Source organism: Bipolaris zeicola (genome assembly GCF_000523435.1).
Source record: "Bipolaris zeicola 26-R-13 unplaced genomic scaffold scaffold_13, whole genome shotgun sequence".
Lineage (NCBI taxonomy): Eukaryota > Fungi > Ascomycota > Dothideomycetes > Pleosporales > Pleosporaceae > Bipolaris > Bipolaris zeicola.
This window is the reverse complement of record NW_006912062.1, coordinates 202717-224707: the sequence shown is the minus strand read 5'-3', so window position 1 is coordinate 224707 and position 21991 is coordinate 202717. Positions and strand designations below refer to the sequence as shown.

General features: G+C 50.3%; 9 protein-coding genes across 9 annotated transcripts; 6 read left to right on the top strand and 3 right to left on the bottom strand.

Moving 5' to 3' along the window:
* Nucleotides 1-330: 330 nt before the first annotated feature.
* Nucleotides 331-1885, top strand: COCCADRAFT_33284 (uncharacterized protein; the record flags this gene model as incomplete). The annotated part of the gene is made up of 4 exons (XM_007709982.1): nt 331-476; nt 542-726; nt 777-838; nt 887-1885. 4 exons carry the CDS (start codon nt 331-333, stop codon nt 1883-1885), a joined length of 1392 nt encoding a protein of 463 aa, XP_007708172.1.
* A 681-nt stretch (nt 1886-2566) lies between these two features.
* On the bottom strand, nt 2567-5086 carry COCCADRAFT_66610 (uncharacterized protein; the record flags this gene model as incomplete). The annotated part of the gene is made up of 1 exon (XM_007710023.1): nt 2567-5086. A coding segment is annotated over one exon (2520 nt), but the record flags the coding sequence as incomplete, so codon positions are not given.
* Nucleotides 5087-5897: 811 nt separating this feature from the next.
* COCCADRAFT_22921 (uncharacterized protein) lies at nt 5898-9325 on the top strand (the record flags this gene model as incomplete). The annotated part of the gene is made up of 2 exons (XM_007709961.1): nt 5898-6507; nt 6627-9325. 2 exons carry the CDS (start codon nt 5898-5900, stop codon nt 9323-9325), a joined length of 3309 nt encoding a protein of 1102 aa, XP_007708151.1.
* Nucleotides 9326-9851: 526 nt separating this feature from the next.
* COCCADRAFT_85282 (uncharacterized protein) lies at nt 9852-10521 on the top strand (the record flags this gene model as incomplete). Its single annotated transcript, XM_007710022.1, has 2 exons — nt 9852-9976; nt 10026-10521. 2 exons carry the CDS (start codon nt 9852-9854, stop codon nt 10519-10521), a joined length of 621 nt encoding a protein of 206 aa, XP_007708212.1.
* A 151-nt stretch (nt 10522-10672) lies between these two features.
* On the top strand, nt 10673-12348 carry COCCADRAFT_54949 (uncharacterized protein; the record flags this gene model as incomplete). The annotated part of the gene is made up of 3 exons (XM_007710021.1): nt 10673-11645; nt 11692-12190; nt 12243-12348. Coding segments are annotated over 3 exons (1578 nt in total), but the record flags the coding sequence as incomplete, so codon positions are not given.
* Nucleotides 12349-13004: 656 nt separating this feature from the next.
* COCCADRAFT_22919 (uncharacterized protein) lies at nt 13005-14264 on the top strand (the record flags this gene model as incomplete). Its single annotated transcript, XM_007709960.1, has 4 exons — nt 13005-13260; nt 13312-13802; nt 13854-13923; nt 13975-14264. The coding sequence occupies 4 exons, from the start codon at nt 13005-13007 to the stop codon at nt 14262-14264; spliced, it is 1107 nt and encodes a 368-aa protein (XP_007708150.1).
* Nucleotides 14265-14998: 734 nt separating this feature from the next.
* Nucleotides 14999-17007, top strand: COCCADRAFT_33279 (uncharacterized protein; the record flags this gene model as incomplete). Its single annotated transcript, XM_007709981.1, has 8 exons — nt 14999-15208; nt 15262-15301; nt 15353-15430; nt 15485-15676; nt 15727-15830; nt 15884-15902; nt 15953-16519; nt 16577-17007. 8 exons carry the CDS (start codon nt 14999-15001, stop codon nt 17005-17007), a joined length of 1641 nt encoding a protein of 546 aa, XP_007708171.1.
* A 252-nt stretch (nt 17008-17259) lies between these two features.
* Nucleotides 17260-18537, bottom strand: COCCADRAFT_22917 (uncharacterized protein; the record flags this gene model as incomplete). The annotated part of the gene is made up of 1 exon (XM_007709959.1): nt 17260-18537. The coding sequence occupies one exon, from the start codon at nt 18535-18537 to the stop codon at nt 17260-17262; it is 1278 nt and encodes a 425-aa protein (XP_007708149.1).
* A 1322-nt stretch (nt 18538-19859) lies between these two features.
* On the bottom strand, nt 19860-21980 carry COCCADRAFT_85275 (uncharacterized protein; the record flags this gene model as incomplete). The annotated part of the gene is made up of 4 exons (XM_007710020.1): nt 19860-20436; nt 20487-20703; nt 20763-21629; nt 21683-21980. 4 exons carry the CDS (start codon nt 21978-21980, stop codon nt 19860-19862), a joined length of 1959 nt encoding a protein of 652 aa, XP_007708210.1.
* Between the last annotated feature and the right edge of the window lie 11 nt (nt 21981-21991).

Below are 21991 nucleotides of genomic sequence, written 5' to 3'. Positions count from 1 at the left end.
AATCTCGACTTTCGTTCCCATGCGCTATGACACGCGCATAGCCGGGGTGGGTGGCCCTCTTTGCTAGCGCCCGTCTGATGCACATCCACACATTAGTACGAACATGGTTACAGGTACGCAAGAAGTAGTCTAGTCTAGCTAATTAATGCACAATGCAATTGTACGCAAGCGTAGCTTGGACCGTTCGACATGGGCGGTTGGCTGCCGTGGGAGTTTGGCCGCGGTAACGCATTCCAAACCGTCGACTTTACGCCGACGCTTGCCGCCCGCACTTCCCCAGCTTGATATACCACCTTCCCCCGCATATTCCCATAATGTAGCATACACAAAATGTCTTTCCGCTATACTTCGCGGAGATTGCAACTTCAGAGGCTGCTGAGCCCAAAGGCTCGTCCTATCAATGCGGCTGGCAGGCAGACGGGTTCGCCGTGGCAGACAACATGTCGGGGCGTTGCTTCGACGCCCACGGCTGAGAGGTGAGTGTGGAGATGTAGGAGATGTAGGAGATGTTGCAATGGAAGAGACTGACGAAATATTATAGAGTGCTATTCCCCGGTGCCTTGAACAGCGAGTTCACAAACACCATGGAGTTTATGCATCCGTCAAAGGAAAAGGCCATTTCCACCTACCGCGTCATGGACCAGTACGGAGAGATAATAAACAAGGAGGTTGGGGTCGAGACTTCGGATGAAGAGGCATTGTCACTGTACAAGAACATGGTTAAGCGTCAGTGAAATGGATATCTTGCTTTAGGGCCTGCGGCTGACACGGCACAGTGAGCATAATGGACCTACTCATGTTTGAAGCACAACGGCAGGGTAGATTATCATTCTACATGGTAATTCTTACCACCCATATACATACAACTATATACTGACATTTCAAGGTCTCTGCCGGCGAAGAAGGCATTGCCATCGGCTCCGCCAGCGCCCTCTCCCCCTCGGACGTCATCTTCTGCCAATACCGCGAATCAGGCGTCTACCTCCAACGCGGCTTCACCCTCTCCTCCTTCATGAATCAGCTCTTTGCAAACTCCAAAGACAATGGCCTGGGACGCAACATGCCCGTTCACTATGGCAGCAAAGAACTCAATATCCACACCATCAGCTCCACCCTCGCAACCCAGATCCCACATGCAGCCGGCGCCGCCTACGCACTGAAAATGCAAAACATCCAGAACCCGGACACCGAGCCCCGAGTCGCAGTCTGCTACTTTGGCGAGGGCGCTGCTAGTGAAGGCGATTTCCACGCCGCTCTCAACATTGCTGCTACCCGCCAGGTCCCCTGCATCTTCATCTGCCGCAACAACGGGTACGCCATTTCCACACCAACCTCAGACCAGTACCGGGGCGACGGCATCGCTTCCCGCGGCGCAGGCTACGGCATCGCAACCCTCCGCGTCGACGGCAACGACATCTTCGCCGTGCGCCGCGCCACCTCGCACGCACGGCGCCTCGCCCTCCAAGACGGCGGCCAGCCCGTCTTGATAGAAATGATGGCCTACCGCGTCGGCCACCACAGCACCTCGGACGACTCCTTCGCGTACCGCCAGCGCGTCGAAGTCGAGGACTGGAAGCGCCGCGACAACCCCATTACGCGCCTCAGAAAATGGCTCGAGAGCCGCCAGCTATGGGATGAGGATAAAGAAAAGGAGGCACGGAGTGCGATGCGCAAGGAAGTCCTACGCGCATTTGAAGAGGCGGAGAAGGAAAAGAAGCCCTCGATTCGCAATGCGTTTGAGGGCGTTTGGGAGAGTCTGACGGAGGAGCAGAGGGCGCATGCGGAGGAGTTGAAGGATGTGCTTGAGAGGTATCCCAAGGAGTATGATCTTGACGGGTTTGAGGGCGGGATTAGGGGGTTGGAGGATATGCTTAAGAGGAAGTGATTTCATTTATGAATTAGACAAAATATTCAAGTTATTTTTTGAAATAGCAGAGAGTGGGGATCATGATGAACAAAAATATATATCATTATTTAACGATGCATTTTTTTTTCGTATGTGAATGGTGAGAATATAGTGCGGAAATGGGGTTGTTTCAATCGAATTTATTTGAATTTAAATAGAGAAATATCAAGTGGCGTCGACTAACCAATCTGGATCTGCATCTTCATCTTCGGGATCCTCCAACATGAGCGACCCGGTTTCAGAGGGTGACGACGAAGGAACTTGCGCTGGGGGCGACTTTACTGGAACATCCTTTGTACTTTTTGACTCATCGGTTGCATACTCCGACGTCGTTGTATTTTCTTTAATCTCTTGATTTTCCTGGTGTACAGAGTCTTTCGGAAGAGGCTCGTCGGCAATCACTACTACAGCATCCTTTGCTGCAAGGTGGTCGACTTGCGCGGGTTTCGCAGTACCACCTTCGGCAGTCGTAGAAGGCCCAGCTTCTAATTGTTCCCAGTCTCCACTCTTGTCGGTATCATGGTCGGAAGAGTAAACTTCATCACAACTACATGGACGCGGGGGCAGAAGTGGTTGTGCGTCTAGAATGGAACTTTCGAAGCTTTGGTGTCGGTTGAGGGCGGCGGGTGCTACGTTTTTCTCTTCGTCTACCATGAAGCCACCACCGCCACTGTCTTCAAAGTCAGCGTCGTTGCTGTCTGGTAGGAATCCACCGCCGACATCCTCTCCGTGTCGTGGTTGATACCCACTGCCTGAGGGTTCGGCAGCCGCGCTGTCGTCAGGAAAGAATCCACCTGCCATTTCCTGGGCAGCCAGCTCTCGATCTTCTTTACTAATCTCATCCTGCACGTCGATAGCTGGGCCTTTCTCGCCGTCGATTTCAATAGCGTTGACGCGCTTTGCAATGCGCAGACCAAGAAAGAAACGTCGCCACAGTCGAAGCGATTCGGTTCTGCGCGCTGTTGCCTCTGCTTCTTCTTGCTGGTACTCCATCCCCTCAATCACGCTTTGCACCGCATCGGCGTATTCTTGTGCAACTACCACGCCCTGCACGATTGCAGTGCCGTGGCGGCCTTTGAAAGAGAATCCAGTGACGGCGTCTGCAAAATCGACGCCAACGATACGTGCTGCTTTAGACGCAAGCTTATGTCGAATGTGCACACCCCCTGGTGGGCACATGGAAGGAACATACAGATCCAGGTTGCCGTAGACATTGCGTGGAACGCGGCCTCGGACAACGGGAGGTGGTACATAGAGTTCGGTTTGGAACTCGGCAAAGAGGCCAGCCCCAACCTCGTCTGCTTCGTCATCGCCTTCAATATCTGGATCAATGGAACTCCTCCGCCCTTTCTTGGGTTTCGCGCGCTTAAGGGGTTGTTCACCAATTTTCACATCCCTCCCCATGCGATACCATTTGTCTGCAGTTCTGACCGTATGTACATTGACACGACGGTATACGGGCTCAATTTTGGGATTCATGGAAGTACCACAATTCACCTTTCCAACCTGATGCAGAGGGTGAATGACTTCGTTGTGCTTGAGATGCCGCTCAAGCACGTAGACGGGATGTCCTTTGAAGTCCTGAACATTGTTCGGCAGGCCCTCCAACGCCTCTTTGCGCAGCAAGGTAGCATTTTCCACTTGGTCTCTGTCAAGCGGATATCTGCGCTTCCAAAAGTCCATAGTTCGTTGCCACCACTTGCTCCCTCCAGGTGTACTGTGGACACGATATTTCCGCGTCTTGGCATTGAATGCCTTTGCATACCGCCGCGTGACATCTCTCGCTGAGAAGTCGTCTTCGAATGCTATTGCATAAGCCAAAATGTTGTCAGGAAAGCTAAGCGGTGGTTCCAACTTCTCGGGGCAGTTGACAGTGAATGTAGAGAATACGTCGATTGGTACCCATTTCTGATATGCAGGATTCAAAACCTCAACCCAGTATACAGGATACGGGGTGTGGTATGCCTTTTGTTTCTTAGGTGCCACACCAGTATGGTTCAGGACTGTATGTCGTTCGCCCATTACACGCTCTAGTCTGGACAATTTCTTATGTCGCGGTCCCTGTGATGTGGGTTTTGTGGGACTTGGCTCTGCTGGCTTGTTATACGGATCAACTACTATGGTATTCTTCTGCACATTTGTCTTTTGTGGAGTTGCACGCTCAGCGGCAGAAGCGAAAGGTAGAGGCTGCAGGGAACAGACAAGACGAGCTTCTATGCCAATCCCACGGAGAAGGGCGCAAAACAGCTGCGTACCAACATCTTGAGACCCTCGCAAAGTGTGCGCCGCAGTACGAAATTCATCTTTATCCATAGGGCTATCAAAATCGTCAAAGTCTGAGAAGGGACGGATAGCGGCATCAACCTCGACCCATCGGGGCTTGTGCATGCCCCGGGCGGTGATGTTGAATCGCTTAGACCACATCATTTTGAGACCATTCATCCCGTCAATAAATTGCTTGGATGCAGAATATTGTGTGAGGTCGGGATTCGGAACGAGGCTAGCCAATGTTTTGGGGGAAACAATTTTTCGCAGGGTGCTTTGAACTCTTCTGTCGTTGCACCAAGCGTTTCTGTAGTGGACATGGTAAAGCAGACAGAGGACGTGCATTTTGTGAATATCCAGACGGCGCCTTTTATCGACGGATGTTATGGCTCGCCGTCGTACTTTCCTCTTCCCACCATTCTCGTCCGTCTTTTTGGCGCCAATGGCAATGGAGATATCCCCAATGTGCGGTGCAGTATCCCGGCCCTCAGGGGCGTCTTCGTCGTCGCTATCGTCACCGTCGGCCAGCGCATCTTCCCACTCCATATCACTGTCTTCCGACTCGTCTGAATCGATGATAGTCTGTCGCAGCCGTCCGCTGTTGTATTGAGGCTCTTCAGCGACTGGTTGAATTGTAGCTGTGGCTTGCGCTTGCGCGCGCGGCGGCACTGGCGAGATCCGTGTGGTGAGAGCAGCGCGACATGGACTCGTGGTCAGTGGCGCCGTCTTTCTCTTCTTTTGCGGTGGGCCATCTTCATGGGCACTGGTAGCCTTGGATGCCTCTTCCTCGCGCAGCATATCCTGGAACACAGCTGGCACCTCTTCCTCAGGTCGTGTCTTGTTCCCTCTCCGCGCCGACCTCCTCGGCATCGATGGCTCAGCTGTCTGGCGCGATCTCGCGCGAGCGCCTGCCATGTCTGCTGTCGCCTGTCAGGTTGGCGCGATCCGTGGTGTGTGAAGTTATAGTATGCTTGGTAGGTCGATGGGACAGTCTTGGATGTTCATGGTGGGTGTCACCATTTCAATCAGCGAGTGCTGCTATGTGCGCCGCTATATGTTGGCATTACGGTGGCAAGGAGTCGCTGTTACGTGCGGATATCTACTGGATGTGCATGACTGTAGGCGACAATGATGGCTGATGACGCAACATGCACCCAAAGCGCGCTATCACGTGTTGGGCGCTTGGCGTTCAGAGTGCTAGTGATGCTGTCCTTCACCCTCATCCCTTACCCATACCTACACCACTTTCAAGTGAATTTTGCTAGCTAAGAAGCAACTGAAAGGGCGTCATGAACATCGTTGTCTGGCATGCACCTACAGCAAGCCCTTCTTCCGGGACACAGGTGCTACTTACTCCCTGGACGTCTGGTTTTTGTCGTAGCACGGGTAGGTAGTCGTACCTGTTTGCTCTGTTCACAACAGGAAAACCTATTACTTTCAAAAATGCCTTTTGACGCCAATCGGAAATGTATACCGATGCTTCAATGCTTATGTCCCTGTTAGTAGGTGCTACACAATGCCACAGCATCATCGGGATGAATCCCATGAATGTGGCAGGCGCTCCTGCAGCCTCGCTCGAGCGTGCCTTACCTATTGCCATTCCCGATTGTTGGTGATTTAAGCTTCTGTGGACCCAAGATCAACTATCCGCGCCCTCTCCGCTCTCCGCTCAAAGCATCAGCATCCACATCATTTTCCATTTCTACCGCGATACACAATTATCACAATGGAAATGCGCATGCTCTCTCCTGAGGACAGCACACACCATACACATATTCTACGACTTGCCTCTGGCCAAAGCAGGCGTGTATCGCCCGGTACACCAAACCCCTACGCAGCGACCTATCCGGTGAGAAATCCATATGCTCAGCCTGCCGAACCTACATCTGGGCAGCATCGACACTCCTCTTCGGCCTCTCATACGCCCAATACCACTGATATCGGTCTTGACGGAACTCCGATTGAACGGACATCCCGTAAAGTATCACATCAAAGCCTGCCCGATGTATTTCCCTCAACACCAGAACTAGCTTCAGAAATGTCAGAGGCAGAAAACCAACGCACTACGGAATACAACTTGCATCTCGAACTACCCGAAAAGGCTCCAAGTCTACCGCTTGCTCAAGAAAATCTGGAGCCGATACCTCAACGTCGAACATCATCGCACTCTCATGTACAAATTCCTAAAGAAATCGCAGCCCCAGGCTCACAGCCCGGACCATGCCAGAATAGCACAGGTCATCATCGTCCGTTCACTGTGTTCTCGAATTGTTGTCTCATTAGCCGCCACAACGCATCTCCAGCAACGGTGCCTGGGATCAGTAGTGGTGGTCAATGTGGGCTGGAGGGAGACTGCGAGACTACGGATTTACATTGTAACTATCCTTTACCTGGCACTTGTTGCTTGTGGTCGCATAGGTCAAGGAATATTCACTAAAAGACTTAGATTCTACAGCCACCTGCAACAACTATAGGGACGCCGAAAAAGGTCCCCCCGAATTCAAGCGTGTCATCCTCCGAATCAATGGCCTCAAGTGTGGTTGCTGTGAAGGAGGACTTTCACGCGCCCTTGATCGCATTGCGGCTATCCAAAACTATCAAGTGAACACGGTTTTGGCTAGAGTGGAATTTGACTTGGATGTGAACATCCTCTGTGTCGATGATGTCATTGAGCTTCTGACTACAAAAACAGGATACAGCTTTGAGGAGCACGTTGCATTCAATGGACAGGTATTAGAGATCATCATCACCGACCCTCGGCGCCTGGAGCACGCTGGTCAGCCCAAAGGTGTCATCCGTATCGAAGCACCTGAGCGAGCTCCCTGGCGACCTCTACGCAGATTACGTCGACGTGATAAGACGACGACCTTGACCGACACATCAAAAAGCGGTCCGGTCCAAAACAACGGCGCGAACAAGAGTACGAAGAACTCCACCCAAGAAATTTCGAGTGTTAGAATACCTCCAACGAAGATATACTACGATCCGATCAAGATAGGCGCCCGCACCGTGTTTGAGCATTATCAGCAGTACGATCCAGACATTTGCTTGGCGCCTCTGACCATAGACCCCGGAATTGAGCTTGGAGCCAGGTCTACAACCCGAGCTTTGCTATGGTTTCTTCCTACTTTAGCCTTGACAATACCTGTGCTTGTATTTGCCTGGGCGCCCGTCGATCACGATCATTCGGCTTTTCTCCATGCATCCTTGGTTCTTGCAACACTAGTTCAGCTTATCGCTTTCGGAGAGTTCGTTCCAGGCGCTTTACGATCGCTCTATCACTCCCACATTTTGGAGATGGACTTCTTGATTGCCTTCAGTACTACCATGGCGTACGGTTTCAGCCTAGCCTCGTACATTTTTCAAATTCGTGGAGAGACTTTGGAAACAGGATCTTTCTTTGAGACATCAACTCTCTTGGTCACATTGATCTTGCTGGGTCGCGTAATCAATGAGTTGGCGCGTTTCCGAGCTACCAAATCCGTCTCTTTTCGGTCACTTCAGGTCGAAGAAGCGCTTCTGGTGCTGCCATCCGCCAATGACATTTGGGCCAATGTGAAGACCACTCGGATTGATTCTCGCCTTTTACAGTACGGCGATGTTTTCATTGTTCCTCCTTATACCAGGGTCGTAACAGACGGAGTTGTTATTTACGGAGGCTCCAATGTTGATGAATCGATGATTACTGGGGAGTTCAAGCCCAAAGCGAAAGGCTTATCCTCCGAAGTCTTTGCTGGCACGACCAACCAAGACGGTTCCCTTGTCGTTAGCCTGAGGAAGTTACCTCATGAGAACTCTATACAAAAGATTGCGACTCTAGTTGAAGATGCTGAGCTGAGCAAACCGAAAACGCAAGCCCTTGCGGATCGCGTAGCTGAGTGTTTTGTGCCTGCAATAGCTCTAATCGGTCTGGCAGTCTTCCTCTCCTGGTTGTTCATCGACAGGTATTATAGCAACCACACGTGGAAGAGCGCAGTACTTACAGCGATTACTTACGCCATAGCCACTCTTGTTGTGTCCTGCCCATGTGCTATTGGCCTAGCTGTCCCTACAGTTATCCTCATTGCAAGTGGCGTGGCAGCACGGTATGGTATCATTCTCAGAGACCCTCAGAAACTAGAAATCACACGCAAAGTAACACATGTAATATTCGACAAGACTGGAACGCTTACTTGTGGGAAATTGGACGTTGTGGGTATTCCACGATACTGCAACACTGACAGAGCACGCGTTAAAGGACTAATGATGGGACTATTGAAAGACATCAAGCACCCAATAGCCGTTGGAATCGTACATTACCTCACGCAAGACAGGATCGCCAACAGATACTACGAAATTCTGGAGGTCAACAACATTGTCAGCCTTCCTGGGCAAGGGGTCCAAGGCACTTGCGCCAAAACTGGAGCCGTGGTCTGCGCCGGAAACGCCGACTGGCTGAAGATCAGCGTAATTGAGCAAGAATCAAACACGAGGTGCTACTTTACCATTGCGGGAGACCTTCAAGCTAGTTTTGAGCTTAAGGATCGCACTCGTCCTGGAGCGGAGATGGTCATTGAGAAGCTTCATGCTCGAGGTATTCAAGTACATATAGTCAGCGGCGACACCGAGAGTGCAGTGGGTGACGCTGCTAGTACACTCCATATTCACAAAGACAACATCAAGTCGCGCTGCAGACCCGATGGGAAGTGCACATACGTCAAAGACCTTCAGGAATCGGGAAAAACTGTCATGTTTATAGGCGATGGCACAAACGACTCTGCTGCACTCAAGCAGGCCGATATTGGCGTACACATCAGCCAGGGATCTGACGTTGCCAAAAGTGCTGCGGATATCATTCTAATGACCACTCGTCTACATGACATCCTGATATTGCTGGACATTTCCAATGCTGCATACCGACGCATTGTCGCTAACTTCACCTGGTCCGGCTTATACAACACTGTCGCAATCGCGCTTGCGGCTGGTGTTTTTGCCCAAATAGGCCGTGAGATCAGAATCAAGCCGCAATGGGCTGGGTTGGGTGAGTTCATTAGCGTATTGCCAGTACTCTTGATTGCATTTCAGATGCAGTGGCGTGACTATGGGAGTACTTACCGGTTGATTGAGAATGACTATCAAAAGTTTGAAGCGCCCAAACGTGAGCGTGTCGTTTGAACTCGCCAAAATTCTTCGATAGATAGCACAGAGTGTTGCGAGATTTCATCGTCCAGGTTGGAGAAGATTGATGCTGTGACGAGGTAATGGTTGATAGATTGACAATGGATTTCTTGATCAATGGTCAAGAGGGAGTAGTGACATGCGAAGTTTTTTTGTTTCCTAGGTGACACTTGCTTCATGCTACGATATCACAAATGGTTGCAATGACTAACTAAAAGCTTTTGGCACGTCCACAAGGTCTGCGGTATCCCACTATGTGAGCTCCGCCGTGACAATTCCACGATCCGTCTGTTCCAATGGTATATTTCCTGAGTAACATTTGTTCGTCTTAGCAGGCATTGAGACGTTTGTTGACCGAAGCATTTGCGTTGAAGATGGCGAACTTAAACGGTAGCCGGCGGTCGCGCTTACTTTGTAGTGTCCGGCTAAGTACTTCTGGGGCTGAGAACCCATTCATGTTTGTACACAATGGAAACGTATAACACCAATTGTTCCACTAACTTGACAACATCACTATTCAAAAATGCTGCCAAAAGATTCCGCACGTGTTACAGAGGGTGGCCTACTGACTGCAACTCTCCAGGAGCGATTCCACGCAATCGCTTGCGAAGCTTGCAGGTTGAAAAAATGCAAATGCGACCGTAGAATGTTGCCACCTCCCACACGAGACTTAATGTACAAAAGCTAACTGTAACAGTCCATCATGCTATCAATGTCAATCTGCTTCGACCGCATGTCATTACCAAGAAGGTGGAAAACGCGGCCTACCTGCTGCTTACATCAAAGCTCTTGAGGAGCGACTGGCAGCAACGGAAACCGCACTCTCTGCCACTCTCATCGCCATTCGAAACTTAGCCGCCGAACATAACATAGATGCTCACTTAAACAGCGCAGGCTCCAATTCGCCACTACGACAACGCTCAAAGGCAGAGAAAATGGAAGATTGGAAGCACTTGCCGCTGCAGACACGCGATCAATTGATGGCGTGGCTTCAAGCCCAAGAGGATGAGGGTCTGGCAGCAACAACAGCATCTCGAACAGAGTGCAATGAATCAACACATGAGCTCGAAATCCATGCTGCAGCACCACCAAGAGCGGTTCTGGAGCAGCTCGAGACTTGCAATCAGCCAATAGTCCCAAATGCTTTGGATGGCTCCCCGGATTCTAGGCAATGGATAGAAAATTACTTCTAGTAACCGAAGACCGCTTCGTAGGAGACGGGCATTGCCTGAATCAATCTGTTCGTCAGAGATGGTTAAAATCGAGTCATGTGACAAAGCGGGGTTTCCTGGTTCGAGAATCCTGCCTTTGACACCCACCAATCTCCTCACTAATAAACCACGCATGACAGTGGCTACCATGGAGCATATGCATGACGAGCACTTATTGCCCGAAAGATCTGCAAAGGATGAGAGGCCCGCAAAACGACAGCGGACTTCAGCGCAACTGGCGCGTGAAGTCGGCTTGATGCGAAACCCCACGGACAGATTAACAGGCTTTGTCGGCAGTGCCAGTGGAATATTCTTCATCAGATCAGTCTATGGTGCTATCAATCATTCTCGGCCAGTAAATTCTGACGTGGTGCAAACACCCATAAGTGATATAGTACCAGGCGAAGATGACCATCTACCGTTGGTAAAACCCAATTCATCTGAGCGATTATGGAAGGAAACTGAGATCATTCTCGATACACCTACTCAAATATCGTTTCAGGAGATGGTCGCTTTCTCGGCGAGCTATTTTGCAAATTGGCACCCGTTCCACCCATTCCTGCACGCACCGACTGTCCTAGGGTATTTTGACGAGTTCGCACGTAGAGGTATTCCACGAGACAATTCTCTCGGAGATCTTCGCATGGTGGTACTTCGAGCAATCCATTCCACCTCTCTCGCAGATCACAGACAATCAAATGGATATGATCGTAGGCAGTATCCTGCCTGTCTCGTCTTCCTCACGTATGAGTCTGCTCTAGACAGTCTCCAGGCCATACTATCACGCCCTACGACCATACTCGCATTGCAAGCAGCTTTGAGTGTACAAATATTCCTTGTGTCCATGCTTCGTCTGAATGCTGCTTCCCGCGTGGGTGGACTCATCACACGTATGGCTGTGCAACTAGGCCTTCATCGTTGCCCAGCTCGCTTTTCGGCATTTTCTCCAGATGAAAGAGAGCTTCGACAACGCGTTTTCTGGTCAATCTATGCCATGGACCGCTTTCTCAGCCAATCTATGGGTCTCCCGCTGAGTCTTCATGATTACGACATTGATGTATGCTTTCCGCTCACGGAACATCACGTAGAAGCCCAGTCGGAACACAGTAGGTTCCACCGTCTCTAGATAAACTCTGACCTAACCATGCAAAGAAAACCAGCTACACCTACTTCACCTTCTCGCTCAGCAAGCCAGAATTCGCGGCGAGATTATAGAACTTCGCAACAAATCGGTACACTTTGTTCAGAACGACCCAACTCGAGCGACCGCGATCACTGCAAAACTCAGCCAATGGTGGAATGACGTAGAGGACTACATCGACCCAGATGGGCCCCATAGAGCTTCTCAGTATGCTACTATGGTTCTAACGCTGCTTAAGCATGAATCAGTCATTTCATTCTACCGTCCTGCTTTAGCAGCATCGCGTAAAGATGTAGAATATGACGTGGCACTTCAAAAATGCATTGGATCTGCCCGTAGTATCATTTCCACCCTCTACAGTGCTATGAAACCCGAATCTGGTCGAGTAGAAGCATCGTCACGATCTCTGTCATTACTATGGCCTTCTTGCACCTGGGCGGTGTGGATCAGCACATTTATCCTCTTCTATGCGGCGAACGGGAAGCATATCGCTGAGGCTCTTGTTACACGGTATTAACTCTTGAAAGTTTACTCGGATTCTTCTGCTAATCTGCAAGCAAAGGCTGTCGGAGAAAAGCTTGCAAATACTTGAGCATCTTTCTCGGCGTGGAAGCGCATGGCCGGAGGCGAGCTCTGCCGCAATACGCGACTTACGTGCTCGCATGTCTTACCAAACAACTCAAGATGCTAGTATAGTTGCTCCAAGTAATGACACAGGCGAAGATAGAGTCACTGATACATCATTCAACGCTTTCCAAACAACTTATATTCAACACGACCCGATACATCCGGGCAAAAGCTCACATGGAACAGCGGAAAACCAGGAGCGCGCCACCAACCCAGACTCCGAACTTTTGGCTGGGTCGGCAGGAGTAGAGCCTACTTTTGGTATTGACGATAGTTACTGGAATACGTACATGACAATGGAAGAGACTGGAGGTATGGCATTCAGTAATCCAAACGGCTTAGATCCCTTTTCCGGCTTTGATATACCATTCTGGTTCGACCAAGAGCAACATTGGGACTTTTCGCAGTAACAACAAATTGTTGAATGCAAAGAACGAAACGAACAGCAACGTCGTGCTCGGCACATGTGCCGGACTTTGTTTCTCCGGTACTTCCCCGCATTTGCGGGACTGGAGAACACCAGTGGCAAGCATTGCGACCAAACCTGTCCAAGCACATGAGACTGACTGGCAGTGGTAATTCTTAGTCCGTAACCCATGCTATATGAATACTTGTGTAAAGTTGGGTTGGGTGACGAGAAACCTGGTGCTTAATTGTTAAGATCTCATCATAAAGCAACAACAGTGCAACCTACATCATGTCTCCAAGCACAACTACACGCACACACAACATTGCCACAATAGGCGCCGATGGCATTGGTCCGGAGGTCGTCAACGCTGGTGTACAAGTCTTGAAGAAACTCTCACAGCTAGATGGATCATTCCAGTTGCAATTCAAAGACTACGACTGGAGCTCAGAAACGTACAAAAAGACGGGAAAGTACATACCCGACGGGGGCCTAGAAGAACTCAAGAAGCACGACGCAATTCTCTTCGGTGCTGTTGGCGCTCCAGGTGCGTAGAAGATCCAAGAGTGCAAGCACCCAACTTGCTAATCGACTGCAGACGTCCCAGATCACATTTCTCTATGGGGTCTCCGCCTCGCCATCTGCCAAACCTTCCAGCAATACGCCAACGTCCGACCAACCAAAATCTTCCGTGGCACTTCATCTCCCCTGCGAAAAGCAGAGCACGGCGACCTCGACTGGGTCATTGTACGTGAGAACTCTGAAGGAGAATACGCAGGTCAAGGAGGCCGATCGCATAAAGGCCAGCCTTGGGAAATCGCCACCGAAGTCTCCATCTTTACGCGACACGGCGTAGAGCGTTTGCTGCGTTTCGCGTTTGAGACTGCACGGAAGCGACCGAGGAAGCACATCACTGTTGTTACGAAGAGCAATGCACAGCGCAATGGGATGGTCATGTGGGATGAGGTTGCTGCGGAGGTTGCGAAAGAGTTTCCAGACGTCAAGTGTGATAAGATGCTTGTTGATGCTATGACGTGCAGGATGGTGCTGGATCCGAAGTCGCTGGATACAATTGTGGCAACGAACTTGGTGAGTAGAGATATGTTACTTCAGGAACAGGTCAGTTACTGACGCGTACAGCATGCGGATATCCTTTCAGACCTTGCAGCCGCCCTGGCTGGCTCGATTGGTATTGCACCGACCAGTAATCGTGAGCGTCTTCTATCCTATTCATCCTTGCAGTGATACTAAAGGAAAACAGTTGATCCTACACGCCAAAACCCATCCATGTTCGAGCCAATCCACGGCTCAGCATTCGACATCACGGGTAAGGGCATCGCAAACCCAGTAGGCACGTTCTGGACTGCATCCGAGATGCTAGTATGGCTGGGCGAGGAGCAAGCGGCTCAGAAGCTTATGGAGAGTGTGGAGTCAGTTACCGAGCGAGGCGTTGCGACTCGTGATCTCGGAGGCAGCTCCTCGACGAATGAGGTCACGGAAGCAGTTTGCTCTCAGCTGGAGCGCATATACGGTGTCTCCTCGAAACAGTAAACGAGACCTTGATTTCGTGTGGCTACATGTGGGGCTGGGTCCGTTGCCCGGTCCGAAGTATATGGTGGCTTTTGGTAGTATAACCCTTGTCTGTGAGCAAGAAACGAAGTAAGAGTCTGCCGTGACTGCTGTGCAACTCTATTCGAAATAACCTTTTTGTGCTTATGTCTAGCAAGCATCTCTCAAATCATATATTCCCCATTTGCTTATTCGCATACAGCACAAACCCAAACAACTCTCCCGCTTCTCGTAACACCCCCCCCCCCCCAGGCAATTCAACAACCGGGCAAAGCGGCAATGTCACTTAAGCGGACCCCATCGCTGCACACATGCAACACGACTATACCAATCCAAGCCCCTTTATGCATGTAGATCCATCGGCAATGTCTTACCGATACCCACTTTTTTTCCTACGTAGCTGCCGCATCACCTGCTTGTACTACCCCATAGTCGCTCAATAAGTGCAACTGTAACTTCCAAAGTTCCCCGCACCCGCAACCCCCGCACGCTTCTTTTTCACCGCACCCTGGTCTTGCGGCCAACTGCCGCGTGAAGAGTGCTACTTACCCCACATCCATTCTATGGCTACATATTTCAGCAGCTGGTGTTGAGTATTATCCCCGGATAACCACCACCAATCGATAAATGCCCGTGGCTTTAATAAGGAATCTGCGTCTTTACATTTCCTCCAACCATTTTTGTTCCCTTTTTTTTTGTAGACAAATTAAGAAATCATGCCGCTGGGTATACTGCAAGACTATAGGCTCGAAAAGGTGCCGGGGACGGCGCCGTTGAGTGAATTGGGACGCCTCGATCTTGAGACTACATCGGGAATCGATGTTTCGCTGCTCAAGCATGATGCGACGGGGACGGTTGTGCTTATCCCCCAGCCCTCGGATTCACCGAATGATCCGTATAATTGGCCGCGATGGCAGAAGGAGATGGTGAGTTGAGTGTTGAATATGAAGGATGCTGTGAAGAAGCTGACGAGGAGTAGTTTACAGTTGTCATTGCCTACGGATGTGGGTGTGTAGGAGGTAAGAGATTGACTACTCACTTTAACTTTACGAGGCTGACTGGGGGATTAGCTGTCGGACCGCTATTAACATCCGCCTTCGTACCTTTGGCAAAGCAATTTGACGTGCCGTTGCAACGATTTACCCTTGGTAATACGAAATCCACCTAGCGCAAAAGCATTGCTCTGACTGGTGCTCGACTAGGTGCAAACGGATCCTGCATCGTAGCCATTGCCGGCGGCAGTCTTCTCTGCAATACACTGGCCGTCAAGATAGGAAAGAGACCGATTTATCTCGTGACTACACTGGGGTTGGCAGCTTCGAGCTTCTGGGTCGCGGGGTCTTCGAGCTTCGCTTCGCTCACTGCTGCGAGAGCTATTCAGGGGTTTTGTATGGGTAAGATGAGTTGACATTTCTCTTGCCATATCGTCTTCTTACAAGAACAGCTCCTTTCGAAGCGCTTATCCCGTCTTCAGTTGGCGACCTGTGGCACGTACATGAGCGCGGATTTAGAATGGCGATTTTCAATTTAGGAGTCCTGGGCGGAATTGTGAGTTACCTGTAAAATAGCTAGAAATACGACCCAACTAACACTATACTCAGAACTTGGCTAGTCCCATAGGTATGAACGAATTCTCGAAAAAAAAGGCATTACAATACTGACTAAATCAGCCGGATCCATTATCCAATATGGTTCCTACCGCATTGCCATGTACGCAATGGGCGGCGCCTTCATCATCATGTTCCTTCTCGTCTTCTTCTTCATGCCCGAAACAGCATATCACCGCAATAACGCCATGAATATCGATACTAGCGTCCACACTCTCGATATCTCCGAGAAGCACAAAGACAAGCCCGTCGAACGCATCGAAGACAGTGTACGCCAGTCATCTCCCTCATCGGAACCCCGCGATTCGTACAAGAAAACGCTTCAGTTTTGGTCTGGTTACAAGGACGATGTATCGTTCTGGCGCACGTTCATTCGCCCTTTTGTCATGATAGCCAGCCCAGTGGTCATGTGGGCGACGCTGTTATTTACAATCTGCATATCCTGGCTCGTCCTAATCTCCATAACGCTATCGCAGATTTTCTCAGCACCGCCATATAACTTCTCCGTCAGTGCAGTCGGCGCTACAAACATGTCTTCATTCGTAGCCTCGGTCTTGGCCACATTGATAGCGGGCCCCATCATCGATGGCGTGGCGAAACTCATGTCTAAGCATAACAACGGTATTTTCGGTATGTATCTTGTCAATACAAAGAAAAAGGTTTGGTGGTAGCTGATGGAAATCACAGAACCCGAGTTCAGACTTCCAGTCATGGTGACATACCTCGCCTTCACCGCCGTCGGCTTCTTCGCCTGGGGCGAAGCCCTCTACAAAGAGGAGCCATGGCCCGTCCCCGTCATCGTCTGCATGGGCCTCATCAACCTCGGCGTACAACTCGGTACCACAGCCGTAGTAACCTACGTCTCGGACTGCCACCGCGAGGAGTCGGCCGAGGCCTTCGCCATCATGAATTTCATCAAGAACCTTTTCGCGTTTGGATTGACGTTCTACGCCAACGACTGGATTGCTACGCAGGGGGTAAGAGATACATTCTATGTGATTGGTGGTACGACGGTGGCGGTGACGCTGTTTACGATTCCTATGTATATTTATGGGAAGAGGGCGAGGAGTTGGGTTAAGAGGGTTGGGGTGCTGGATAGTGTGCTCAAAGCGAGGTGAGGTTTTTGTTAACGAAGAGGTGAGGGGTTGCTGGTGGATAGAGAAGATTGGTAATGCGCTTGTATGAGGAACAGTGCTTAATAACGAGTAGTGGTAATGTTCGTATGGATAAATGATTGATGAACATTTCATACAAAGCTTACACTCTACACCAGCCTTCTTCTCTACATTTTGTATTTACACAACGCAGCCCCCGAGCTATATACATGAAACCAGATTTATACCCTAGTAGCTATTCATACACTACATTTCTCATTCCAAAGAGATAGGGAGACCAGGATGACCCGGAGCATCAGGCCCTTCATTCAGCTTCTCAAGACCCAAGTTAATCGCCGCCGCAATCTCCAAATTATTCTTCTCCAAGAACAAAAAGTGCGCATTCCCCTTGATTCCCAGGTCCGCAAGCTTGATCCACTGAAAGTTCGTGAGGCCCATCTGCTCAAAGTACGCCACGAAACAGTAGTCGTACGTGATATGCTGGCTGGCCTCACCCGTAATCATGATATACGGTACTTTGCCGACCTGCGTAAGTTTGTGGATGGTACCGGTTTGAAGCATGCAAGAGCGCTCGGCGGGGGTGTCTAGTCCAACTTCAACGGTGGTAATGGCCGAGCAGTTTGTCACAGGAGGATCGTATTGCAGCGGTGTGTATGTGAGACCGCACGGTCGAGCAGGGGTACGGCCGCCACCGACACCAGTCGAGCCTCCGACGAATGAAGTAAAAGGGATGTTGCCGGGCTCGATGTTGATGTTTGCACGGAGGAGATCGGGGCATGCGTCTGACCAGATAGCTGTGTAGGTGCAGCCGGCAGAATGGCAGACGGCATATGACTGGCCGATCATGCTGAGAAGCTGGCATCCAGATGTGCGCATGGTGTTTTCCACGTTCACGCTGGATGAAGAGAGGGGGACGTTAGCGGCGGTGAAAGTGTCGAAGACTGGGTCTCCACGAGTTCCGTTGCCGGGCCATTGGGTGTGTAAGCTTGCTTGGGGGTATTGATCAAAGTCCCCGACAGCTGTGAAACCCTGTTCATTGATGACGTCTGTAGAACCAAGGCGTAGAGGGTATTTTGAGAGAAGTTGCTGGCCGCTTCGGCCGTTTGCAGCAATGTCAACGATGTAGACTTGGTAGCCTTGGTCAAGATAATAGGAAGCCCATCCTTTGCGATTGTCTGGCGTATTCAGCCATTCTGCACCCGAGTTGATACCCGCGGAAACGAAGACCATCGGGTAAGGCTTGTTGACCTTTGTGGCAGGCGTCAGCTTTTCAACGTATAGTTGGTCGCTCCACATCTGCTGGCCCGGAATGCCAGAGTCGACATAGCCACCACCGATGTAAAAGAAGTCTCTTTGGTACGCAGATTCTTGGCTGTTACATTTTGGGCTGATGGCGTTCACACCAACGCAGTCGCCTGCTGGTGTACTAGGCTTCGGGGGAGTGGGGATTGTGGCGTTCGTGCCATCTTGTGCTGAAGCCAGTAAGGGCAATGCTCCCAACAGCAGACCCGAGAGAATGGTACGTGAGTACATGGCCAAGTGAAGACGAAGATTACTGCAACGACTGGACGACTAGAAACAGTAATGGGGCGAAGCCGGCTACTAATAGGATGATTGAAGAAAGGCGGGTTGGAAAAGCCTAGACTCAGAATTTTCCATTCTCGCGGCCTCTGCATATCCTTCTATACCTATATGATTCTGGAAGGAGTTTGCGGGGCTAGTTCGGCAACCTGCATCCGCTTTCATCTCGAAGGATGCGCACCCATTCCAACATGCTGCACCATTGGCCCTTGCCACACGGGTGAGGTGTAAAATTGGCTCAAAATTGGGTATGCGACTCTTCGGTAGAAACGCCCTGCATTCGCGTGTGTAGGGCCTTAGGGGTAGCGGACATTAGTTACCAGAAACGGTATAATAGTGGAGTGGTTCCTTTTCGGCCTTCTGATCTACCGTTACCTGGGGTAACCGAATAGTATGTACTGCAAACCCAACGGTCTGCACTCTGCAGTGGCTGCACGGGTGTGTTCACCCAATTCGTCCCACCGAAGAACGATTCCGCTCCATGGAATGGCGCATCATGGCCACTTTATGGGTATAGGAAATCGAGTACAGGGGTGAGGGATATTTAGGATATGGTTAACACAACATGCATAGGTATATTTTATCGGTACCGGGCGGGACATCCTAAGCCGAGTGAGAATCTAGGTTTTCCTATGTGTTGTTCGAGAAATAGACATATTTAACAACCGAGGTCTCTATTCCACATGAATACGTACGAAGCTGGTTCAAAGTGACAGAACAGTTCCAGCGCACAAGCCACCATCATCGTTCCATTTTGTCTCTTAGGGACGAGCTCCTTCGTATACTGCCACATGGGCCAGGACAGACGTTCGCTCACTCGCTTCGAACGAAGACGAGCACATGTTGACAAAGCAGGAGGAAACCATCTCATCAATTCCACATCTTGCATGGAATTTCAAGACACCGCACCGCTCACACTCGCTCCTTCGTAGGCCATGCTAGCGGATGTTCCAATCAGATACTGGCTCACCTCCTTTTGGGGATCCAACCAACCAGAGCCTGTGGCTTACTTAATCTGTGCGCCGTATCTTGGCTAAATGCCTCAACTCGAACTCAAAGACTGGCACATTTCAGACTGATAAATATGCCCCTTTTTTAGGGACAAGACTCTTAGGTACAATCTGGAGTGACATGCGGACTCTCTGAGGTTACTCGCCCATCCAATGTTAGTGCTGCTGTAACTGCAACTATTGCGTACACTTGATTTACGGGCTAGCAGATATTTGGGTGAAGCTTAGTATTTCCGACGAAGGTCCTTGTAGAGACAAGGACATTTACGTAATTAGTTTGATATACCTCTCCAAGCTTAATCCCAGATTCACAACAAACTGCCATTGACTGTTACCACGGAAGAAACGAGACCATATATTCAAAACTGCAAGGCCCAGCACAGCTGGGTCGATAGGAGTTCGTAGAAGGCCATCACTATTCTCAGTCTCTTCAAAGTCAATCACCGTATACGCCTCATTGGTGATACAGCGTACCCAATGCAGTATACGATACTCTGATCGAGACAACATGTCTTCGCGAAAGGGCCTGGGAATAGAGAAGAGCCATTTCCCCAGGAAGATGGCGCATTCAAAGCTTGATATGGCGTGTTGAACACTCCAGAAGAAAGCCTGGCTTCTAGCAACTCGATCGATTCCAAGTCTTACCGGGATACTGAGTGCATGAGTGGAATACAATAGTGCTGATAAAAGCATGTCGTTGCGCTCTATATCTGGAACGCGCATAAGGCCGGCTGCGATAACATCTGCATCGCGGGATTCCAGATGTCGATGCGGTCCAATGTTCAATGAGAGGCGTACATAAGCCACTACCAGAAGTGCGCTTGACGTAAATGGGATAGGCCTTGACATATCAGCACATAGATGCAAGTATTTGCATGATCTTCTACTCACCCGCTTTCATTATTTGGGTCGAGCATGGATTCTGGGGTTTGTTGCCAAAGTGAAGTCCATCCACGAAGAGCGCGTCCAATTACATGCATCTCAGCCACCGAGATGGTTGCAGGAGAAGTAGCAGGAAATGAAAGCTCGCGCACCACGTGGATCCGTTGTAGTAATGCATGTAAAAGGATGTAGTTACCAATAGGACTGGGAATGGGATGTACTTGCTCTGAGAAACTATTAGCATCACATTGAAAGCTAGGATCGTTGACCGTAGCAGTGGCTCACCTTCATTTGTTGAGCTTTGAAGGAGTATGGACAGGGCTTGCTGAAATTGCATTTGCTCTTCCTTGCTCTCACGTTGAAGGGCCACCCATTGTGCAGCGCTGGGAGCCTGCCACTCCTGTGTACCACAAGGAAGCCGTAGATGTAGCTCACTACTCCAGAGCAATGGGTTGATGTTGTACGCGATGCTATGTACGTTGATATAGCAAAATGCTACAAGCTTCGTACGTCTGGCGGACTCATTCTGCACCCAATTGTCCCACATGGCCGATCTGGAGGAAGTGCCACCGAGACACGTTTCGCGTTCCTGAAGGCCAATGTCCCGAAGCGCCTGTACCAGCAATCCTCTCAAGGCAAAAGCTTGTTGTAATAGTCCCGTCCTTTCCCATGTGGCGAATCCTACTAAGATGAGTAATGTTTTTGCCATATCGAGAGGTGACCATGGACCTGTCCGTCTACTTGTAGGGGGGACGTCTGACATGATATCATTGCTAGAACTGACCAAAGCCATCGTCTGCGGGCTGAAGTGCGCCTTTTCCAGGCGTAGACGCTCAAAAACAATGGCTTTGCCGGTTTGGAACAGACGTTCCGAACTTTTTCGCTCGAAGCAATACTGTGCTCCAGCGGCGCACATGGCTAGGGTCAGCTCCAGGGGTGATGTCGATGGGCTGTAAGTTGGCCCATGTATGAAGGGAAAATGTGAGTGGAAGCCGCCGAAAAAGGCGGTAATGTAGCGGGTAAGAGTATGTCGAGATGGTATATCAAAATTTGATATGGGAGCAGGAAAGGCCCCGAGAAGTGATACCAGAAAGTTGCGATGATCATCAGTGACAGTGTAAGTTCCGCTTCTGGTTCTTTCATTGCCGGGGTCTCGAATGATTGGTTAACACGGCTGTGGTTTAGTGCTGCAAGAGAAGACTTACTATCTTCTGTATGCGATCTTAGGTGTACCTGATCGTCAGCTGGCGCCGATGGCAGCCACGTGCTAAAAGGGGTACCGATATCCTCAGGACCTGGTGATTGAGATGTTTGCGGTTCGCGAGAAGCCCTTGTTGGTTCAGGCTGGTGCTCGCTAATTCGCATCCAGTCATAATCATACTCAGGCGTCCACTGTGCCGACAAGCCAACGCCATCAATGAAGTTGACAAAGTCACGAAAGTCATCGAGCCCTTCATCACGATATGGGGGCGGTGGAGGCAGGTCTAAAATGATACTCAGCATGCTACTTGAGC